Source organism: Eulemur rufifrons, chromosome 8 (genome assembly GCF_041146395.1).
Source record: "Eulemur rufifrons isolate Redbay chromosome 8, OSU_ERuf_1, whole genome shotgun sequence".
Classification (NCBI taxonomy): domain Eukaryota; kingdom Metazoa; phylum Chordata; class Mammalia; order Primates; family Lemuridae; genus Eulemur; species Eulemur rufifrons.
The window spans coordinates 99,930,287-99,939,463 of record NC_090990.1 but is presented as its reverse complement, the minus strand read 5'-3'; the positions used below and the strand labels follow the sequence as shown (position 1 = coordinate 99,939,463).

General features: G+C 46.0%; 1 protein-coding gene across 2 annotated transcripts; it reads right to left on the bottom strand.

The window, feature by feature from the left end:
- Positions 1 to 978: 978 nt before the first annotated feature.
- SSR2 (signal sequence receptor subunit 2) lies at positions 979 to 8,941 on the bottom strand. 2 transcript variants are annotated; one of them, XM_069478602.1, is made up of 7 exons: positions 8,909 to 8,941; positions 8,043 to 8,197; positions 7,249 to 7,347; positions 5,588 to 5,696; positions 2,646 to 2,723; positions 1,451 to 1,561; positions 979 to 1,361 (listed from the first exon to the last, which is right to left on the bottom strand). In XM_069478602.1, exons 1-6 carry the CDS (start codon positions 8,915 to 8,917, stop codon positions 1,451 to 1,453), a joined length of 561 nt encoding a protein of 186 aa, XP_069334703.1. In that variant the 5' UTR covers positions 8,918 to 8,941; the 3' UTR covers positions 979 to 1,361. The 2 variants fall into 2 exon arrangements, with proteins under 2 accessions (XP_069334703.1, XP_069334704.1); XM_069478603.1 differs by lacking the exon at positions 8,909 to 8,941 and adding an exon at positions 8,835 to 8,896 and having other exon boundaries at positions 979 to 1,561.
- Positions 8,942 to 9,177: the final 236 nt, after the last annotated feature.

The window sequence follows — 9,177 nt, the reverse complement described above, 5'->3', positions numbered from 1 at the left end:
CAAAGCAAGTGTTTGTTGGGTTTCCCTCCTGCCTGGGAGGCTGTTCTCAGACCACGGCATTCCTGGGTTGGACACAGTCAGCTCAGAGTGGCTTCTCCCCGCTGCTGCAGCAGCAAAAGTCAATGCCTTTACTAGGCCACACTCAGGGTCCAATTCAGGGGATCCAGGCACTTCTCCCTGGCCTAAGCTCAAAGAACAGAGTCATTAAAAATAAATTCAAGCTCAAGAAAAGCTAGTCCTTTTTTTTGAGACAGGGTCCCTCTCTGTTGCCCAGGCTAAAATGCAATGGCATCATGATAGTTCACTTCAACCTCAAACTCCTGGGCTTGAGCAATCCTCCCGCCTCAGCCTCCCCGAGTAGCTGGCACCACAGGCACGCACCACCACACCCAGCTAATTTTTTAATTTTTTGTAGCGATGGGGACTTACTATTGTCCAGATTGGTCTCAAACTCCTGGCTTCAAGCAATCCTCCTGCCTCAACCTCCCAAAGTGCTAGGATTAGAGGTGTGAGCCACTGTACCTGGCCAAAGCTAGTTCTTAAACAGAGAAAGGGCTAGAATCAGGCATAAGAGATAACTTTCCAAGAATGGTCAGTCAGTAAATCAGATCAGAATGACTCCCAGGGCATGAGAACAGCTGTACCTTTGCAGACCATCCTTCCCCACCCCATCTTCTCTAGCTGTGAAGGGAAATTGACAGGCAAACAAGGTATAGGGGAGTAAGTGAGGACTGATGAGAACAATCAGAGAGGGAAATAAGGGATGAAAGCAAAGGATTCAAAATGGAGCAGATATTACGTTCTGGTTAACAGCTCCACGAAAAAAAAAAAAAATGGAGCAGATATCTCCATGGGAATAGGACCTACAACTCCTACAACAAGGGCAGAACTCAGCTTGCTTGCCCAGGAGCCTGGGCACTCGGGCCCTGCGTTCCAACAACCACCTGTGCTCACCCAGGTGCCAGGAAAACAGACAAGTCAGTGTGGCATTTACTTTTATTAGAAAACCCCATTTAGTAAGCACTTCCCTAACCCAGAACAGAGACTGGGTAGCCTCCGAGAGTCCCACAGCTTTCATTTCATCTTCTACCCTCTTCTAAGAGGGGAGGGCAGGGGAGGGGGGTGGTATACACAGTCTCCAAAGTGCCCCTCCTGGACCCCTGAGAGAATTCACATTTGCCAGCGATATAACAACAGCACCTCAGTGGGGCACCAGAGGGCCCTCTAGGCTCAAGGGCTGCTGCCAAAGGCATTCCTGTTTGTATGGCTTCACGATGTAACCGAGGAGGCTCTCATAGACTCCTCCTGGTCCTTCACTCTGGTTGAGAGCAGGGTAGGATCCAGGAGAAGGTGGCCGAGGGCTAAGGGAGAAGAGATTGCATTTAAGATACCCTTTGGAGTCTGGAAAGCACCTGGATTTCTTGGGAGAGGAGGGCCATGAAAACCCTACTCAGTTCTTCTTCGTTTTGGGAGTGTCGTATTTCCTCTTGCTGGAGTACCACAATAGCAGAGGGATGCCAATGGAGGGGAGGGTCATGACCCCGAAGGCTGCCCAGTCCAGCTGTGAAGGAAAACAAAGGCCTTGCTTAGAAAACTGGATTAGGGCACAGGAGAGGACAGGGAAGGAATGAGTCCAATGAGAAAGGGAATGGTCTAGCCCAAATTTTAAGCAAAACTTTAGCCAGGAAGGTCCCTCTCTGACCACTCCTGATAAAGAATGGCTTTCTGAAGACCAATTCATCTCTCAAGCTGTGAAACCAAAGTCCTCACTTGACCCAACCCAGACTGGAAGAGAATCTTCTCTCTTCCCCTAACAGTCAAGCCTCCCGTGACCTAACCCTTCCTTATACCTCGGGCCCCCTCTCTTCCACTCCTCTGCCTCACATCTGCCCTCCAGCCTCCATGAACCACTGCATCACATTGTGCCTTTTCTCATGTCTCCACTGTTCTCCCTTCCTAGAAGGCCTGGCCTTCCTTACCTCCTCCTTGACTGGTTAAAAACTTTACCTCCTCCAGAAACTCTCTCTGACTTTCAAAGACAGGTTAGATGTCCCTGCTGCATATTCCTCCAGCACCTAGCATCCAACTTCTGTCACAGCATTTTTTCCCCATTTACTTGTTCTGAGTCCTCTATGAGCCCATAGGATCTTTAATGGAAGGGAATGTCTTATTCATCATTGTTTTCCCAAAACAGAGCACGGAATGAGAATATAATTCAGAACTTTATAATTATTCACTGAATGAATGAATGAATGAATGAATTCTCTCATTCAGTACTTTAGACAAATCTTAAAAAAAATCTCTCCTATACTCTAGACCACAACAAAGTTCCCACTTAACCTTTCCAACACTGTTAGGTTCCAACTTTGAACTGAACCAGATAATCTTTTAAAACCCAAAGTAGACCCAGGACTCTCAGATGGGGCTCTACTCAAGGCTGAGCAGGGAAAAAGGCCAGTGTTATGGTTCTGGCAATTGTGATCTCATCGCCAAAAATCTCTGGGCATGGTTAAATCAGGATATTTGATGGCTGTCCATATCAGACACCAAAAAAACACAAATCTTCTGTGGAGGCCAAGAGGCTTCAGAATGAAAATGGCATTCCAAACCAGAGGAATACTAAGAGAGAACACTAGAAAACTTACAAAATGGGGGGAGAATCGCCTATCAAACTCCCGCTGAGCCAGGATGCCTCCCTGCCCAGGTGCACTGGTAGAACCAATCTGAAAAGAAAAGAAGGCCATTAAAGCAAGTCTCCAACTCCTCTCACCTGAGAAAGGGCAGTCCCAACCAACCCAATCCTAAGCATTCTTAGTTCCCAAGTGCCCAAGAGAGCTTCAAGATGAGGGAAAGCTTTTGAACTAGAGAGTCGGATGATTCTCTCTTAGTGTTGTAAAGAAGAGTAAATTAGGAGCCAGGAGACCTGAGAGACACCACATGATGAACATTTATTAAATGGGATAGACAGATATGCAAATGAAATTAAAGCCAAATCCTTCTGTCTTAGCCTCAGTCTCTGGAAGGAATGAAGTTGCTCACCACCAATGGTCCCTCTGTGGGGCCAGGTGTGTAATGTGTGATGGAATGACTTGACCTTGGTAATCATTTACTTATTCCTCAAGAGAAAATATTCCTCTCTACTTCACAGGGTCAACATGAGGCTCAAATGAAATCAGAAGGATTCTGAAAAGTATAATGCCCTACCCAAATGTACATTACTAGAGAGGCTGAATCTATCTGGCCTACATTCCTCTGTCTTGGAGAGGAGGCCAAGAGTTTGGAGCACATTGCAAACAACTTTGTTCTAAGGTGGCAGCTGAGCCTTTGAGTTGGTCTCTATTAACCCATCAAGTACCAGGTAGAACCAAAGAGTCCTGAGGTTGGTTTGGAAAGCAGAAATGACACGAGATGTGAAAACACAGCTAGGATTACAAGAATATGGTTCCATGTGGCTTACAAAAAAAAGAAAACTTAGAAAGCACATTAAATGTTAGAGAATCTTAGATTTCTTTTAGTTCTACGGTTGACTGTGTTAAGTCCCTTCCCTACTTTGTACTCACTAAGTAGCCTACGGCCTATTTGTATGGTCCTATCAGAGGACCATACATTTTTAGCTTTATAAATTTATGACTTAAGTTTTTTGAAGGCTGGGACAGTATCTTAATCTTCTTGGTATTCTAAGTCTAGCACATGGTAGGGGCTCCATAAATGTCTGCTGACCTTCACATCAATCAAAAGACTGTTTAGTACTGGCTGGATGAGGTGGCTCAAGCCTGTAATCCTAGCACTCTGGGAGGCTGAGGCGGGAGGACTGCTTGAGCTCAGGGGTTCGAGACCAGCCTGAGCAAGAGCTAGGCCCTGTCTCTAAATTAAAAAAAAAAAAAAAAAAATTGTTTAGTACTGAGTTTCTATAATATATGGGAAACGGAAAAATCTAAGACAAAGTCCCTGGCCTCAAGGAATTTATAATTAAATTAGGAGGCAGAGGGTTGGGGGAGGGAAGACCTACAAATAAGAAAGAGAACTACTGAAGACAGTAAGTAATTAAATGTTCAAGTGGCACAGACTATAAGTGCTATAGAAGTTTAGATGGAGTCAATGGATGTTTACTGAAAGAATGAATAGGAAAGAGCAATATGAACTGCAGAAGACAGAAACAAGGAGATACAGCTCAAAGCTGGGTCTTGAGAAGGCTTCAGATAATGAAGTGGAGGAGAAAGAGTACTTCAAACAGAGATCAAAGCAAAGAGGAAAGATAAGCACTGAGAGGGGGAGGGGATGCAGGAAGGAGCTTGGCCTAATTAGGATGGAGGATCTGTGTGGGTAGTGGGAGACAGGCAGAGAACAGCTAGATTATTGGAGGGTGTGCAATGAGAAAAGCTCAGCCTTGATGCAATAAGCAGGAGCATTCTACGCAGGGGAAGGACAGAGTGGAGACTGGGGATAATCTAACAGTGACACGGAAGGTGGATTGGAAAGGCAAGAATGGCAATAAACTGGGCAGCAAATGATACATTCCAGACCAAAAGGAAAGCAGAAGGAACGAAAAGGAAGACATTGCTACCATATTACTCCTCTCTCATCCATTTCAATGGCTCTATTCTGGAACTTTGCAATTTGAAATATACTTCCTTAGGACAGTTGCCTGTTGCCCAGGCTAGAGTGCAGTGGCGTCAGCCTAGCTCACAGAAACCTCAAACTCCTGGACTCAAGCGATCCTCCTGCCTCAGCCTCCAGAGCAGCTGAGACTACAGCATGCACCACCACACCCAGCTAATTTTTCCTATTTTTAGTAGAGACAGGGTCTCGCTCTTGTTCAGGCTAGTTTTGAACTCCTGAGCTCAAGCTATCCTCCACCTCAGCCTCCCAGAATGCTAGGATTATAGGCATGAGCCACTGTACCCCGCCTGATTGTTGGGTTTTTTTTTAATTTTTAAAATTTTTTTTTGAGACAGGGTTTCCCTGTTGCCTGGGCTACAGTGGCATGATCACAGCTCACTGCAGCCTCAAACTCCCAGGCTCAAGCAATCCTCCTGCCTCAGCCTCCTGAGTAGCTGAGATTACAGGCACATGCCACCAAGCCTAGCTCATTTTTCCACTTTTTGTAGAGATAGGGTCTTGTTATTTTGCTCAGAGTGCTCTCAAACTCCTGGCCTCAAGCAATCATCCTACCTCAGCCTCCCAAAGGACTAGGGTAACGTGTGAGCCAATGCTCCCAGCCTAGAATCTGTATTTTTAAATTGATACATAATAGATGTACATATTTTGGGGGTACATGTGATATTTTGATACATTCATATAATGTGTAATGATCAAATCAGAAAATCTATCACCTTAAACATTTATCCTTTCTTTATGCTGGGAACTTTGAATTCTTCTCTTCTAGCTATTTTGAAATATATAGTAGATTACTGTTAACTGTTGTCACCCTAGAACTATCCAACACTAGATCTTATCCTCTATCTAACTGTATTTTTGTACCCATTAATCAACTTCTCTTCATCCCTCCCTTCCCCTTTTCCTTTGCAAGAGTTTTTAAAGGAAGGCAGATCCAAGCCCTATCCAGCTAAGGGTTTGGACAACTCACCACAACAGGCCCATCCTCTTGGGCCAGGTAAGTAATTGTTGCTGAGGTGAAGTTGAAATAACCAGCCTTGAGAGGGCGCAGGACCACAGTGTGGGAGACGTTGCTAGCACTGGCCAGAGTTAAAGAAAGGAAAAAGATGAAGCTAAAGTTGTAACAACCTTTCAATTTGTGGACTAAATGCACCCTTCACAAAATAGTTACCAACTTGTGGTGATTTCATACATGCAATACTCTGCAGGAATAAAAAAATATAGGCTTTTGTTTTTTAAGTCTATTTTTTTTTTTTTAAGTCTAACCTGTGTGGTATGATGCCTTTCTAGCTAAATCTTAAAGGGTCCATGTTGTTCTCAGTATCAAGGTTTTCGAAGTAAATTTTCAAAGCACACTCTGTGTTATGGATAAAAAACATAGTCACTTAAGCTCACAGAATTTGTCATTGACTATAATTGAAGGAAGTTCTTGAAAATACAAATAAAAAAACAAAAACCAAAAAATACAAAGACAACATTTGGGCCGGGCGCGGTGGCTCACGCCTGTAATCCTAGCACTCTGGGAGGCTGAGGCGGGTGGATCGCTCGAGGTCAGGAGTTCGAGACCAGCCTGAGCAAGAGTGAGACCCCGTCTCTACTAAAAAACATAGAAAGAAATTATATGGACAACTAAAATATATATATATACAAAAAATTAGCCGGGCATGGTGGCGCATGCCTGTAGTCCCAGCTACTCGGGAGGCTGAGGCAGTAGGATCACTTAAGCCCAGGAGTTTGAGGTTGCTGTGAGCTAGACTGACGCCACGGCACTCACTCTAGCCCGGGCAACAGAGTGAGACTCTGTCTCAAAAAAAAAAAAGAAAAAGAGAAAAAGACAACATTTGCCCTCACCAGAAAATCTAAACATACTTTAATTCACAAGGAAAGAAAAGCATCTAATTCAATACTCAGGAAATAACTGGTAGATCAGAATAAGAGATTCATCAACCAAGAAGAGACTTTAAAAGGTCATAATGGGCCGGGCGTGGTGGCTCATGCCTGTAATCCTAGCACTCTGGGAGGCCCAGGCGGGTGGATCGCTCGAGGTCAGGAGTTCAAGACCAGCCTGAGCAAGAGCGAGACCCCATCTCTACTAAAAATAGAAAGAAATTATCTGGCCAACTAAAAATATATATAGAAAAAATTAGCCAGGCATGGTGGCACATGCCTGTAGTCCCAGCTACTCGAGAGGCTGAGGCAGAAGGATTGCTTGAGCCCAGGAGTTTGAGGTTGCTGTGAGCTAGGCTGACGCCACGGCACTCACTCTAGCCCGGGCAACAGAGCGAGACTCTGTCTCAAAAAGGAAAAAAAAAAAAAAAAAAAGGTCATAATGATCTTCTATACTAGCATCCCACTGAATTTCTTTTAAAAACACCTTAAACGTCCTCACCCAGTCACAAAATCTTCATACGTGTCTACATCCTCTCAATATAGCATGAACTTCAGGACCCTCCTTCTTCAAGTCTACTCTAAATCATGGTCACACAATTTATACCAGTCTGTCTTGCCCCATCTTATCCAGAGAGATGCAGAATAGCCAAGCACATCCAGCCTATTTGAAGTGCCCCTGCTGCTTTGCAGGCACCATCTCACCCGCCTCCCACCCTTCATCATTCAGTGCCAAGAGGATACGGGGCAATCCGGTCCCATTTGACATTGAGCATTCCAGAGACAATGCCAAAGTCTTCTGGAGGGAAGGAATCATCAGATAATTCCACATCTAATGCAGCACTAGAAAATGGAAAAAACAAAAAGGGCTAGTAAGTAATAGATATAAAATTAAAGAAATTAATCAAACCTGCCTGCTTGTACTAAAAAAGCAGAGCTGCAAAAGAAAGATATGAGTCAAATATAACTTGGGTCTGTTGCATTGAAGAATCCAGGTCAAGGACTGGATTCTATTGCTCAGAAGCCCCAAAATAATTAAGTATCTAGGAGGGGAATGGGCACACATCCATTCTTGCCTCAATTTCTCTTCATGAATGTGTGTGCATGCATGTGGAGGGAGGGGAAGAGGAGCAAGGTGAATATGGAAGAGAAAATTAAATGGATTAAAACAAAAGAAAGGCAACAGAAATGTTCATAGGCTAATGAAAGAAGGAAGCTGAAACTTTAAACCCTGGAGGTAACAAGGAATTGTATATTTTCTGCGTCTTCATCTTCCCCTCTTTGTTTCTCCACAATTGTTGCTTCTTCCCTACCCTGAAATTCTTCCAACCTAAAAAGTAGAAGATGGCTTCTTGTAACTTAGGTTAAGAATGTCCTCCTCTTCCAAAAGAAGGTCCAGTAGTAAATTCAGTCACTCAAGATATCTGATGATGGAGGTCCCCCAAGGAGGAATCACTATCTACCAAGATGTTCCCTATTGCCAACTGATAACTAAGACTCCAGAAAAGGGCCCAATTTCTAACTCCAAAGCCTCTTACCTTGAGCCAACATTGTAGATGTTGTACTGTAAGGTCAGGTCTCGCCCCTCCACAGCATATCTATTCAACAGTGATTTGGAGGCCAAAAGCCTGGCTCCTTCCTCTGCTTGAGTGACAGCAAATAGAGCCAACAAGACAAATGCCAATAACCTCATCTTTGGAGAAAAAAGCAAAGTGAGCAGTTAAGCCAAGAATGTAAAAATCACCAAAATCCTCCTATGACAGCCCTCCCTTACGAGCCTGAAAAGCTCTTTGGAGCCTACCAAAGCAGCAGCCCCTTCTACAGAGCAGTCCATAAGCCACCAGTGCAGACCCATTCTCCAGACTTGCCATCTCCGCCTGGAGCCCTCGGAAAATCAGTCCAAGCACCGGCATATCCACTATTCCCTTCCTGTCAGGGGGCCCCTGGGTGCTCACTAACTGGGGGGGGGGGGGGGGGGGGCGGTCTTCTGAGAGGGCATCATGTGGCCCAAATGGGGCATTCCTTGGGGTGCCTGATTTCGGACCTGCAGCAGCCTTTCCCTCACACAGGAGTGCCCCAAAGCTGCAGCCTTCCCGCCGCTCCTCTCCTCCTCGGCCCCGCTCCACTGGGATCCCACCGCGCTCTGGTGAGGTCCTGCCCATGTCCCTGTATCCCACTCCCCAGTCCATCCTCCGGGATCCCATCCTCGCCCCCCATCCCTTTCTGGTTCCCTCGGGGGGCTCAGTCCGCTCTGCCCCTCCCCGTCTTGTCAAGGTTACACGTCCTCCCGCCGGCGCGCCCTCCGCCCTACCCGCCCTTTCCGAGCTAACCCCAGCCACTGGATGATGCGCAGACACAAGACTCTCGCCTCTCCGCTTCAGACCCCCTAAGCCTCCCGACTCACCGTGCGCATTTCGCTGCGGGGGGGGGGGGTGGAGGGGCGCCACCAAGACCGGAAGAGAGCGTCAGCACATGAAAGAACGGAAATGAGCTGTAGCCGGAAACCCTTGTATTCCGCCCAATGCCTTGTGGGAGTTGTAGTTCTTCGACAACCCCCCCCCCCCCCCCCGCCACCTTTCCCTTTGTATGCCCGCCCGCCAACAGGATGTGAGACCCCCCCCAAAACAGGTTTGTCTGTCCATCCTCCACGCTTTTCTTTTTCTGCCCTTTTCA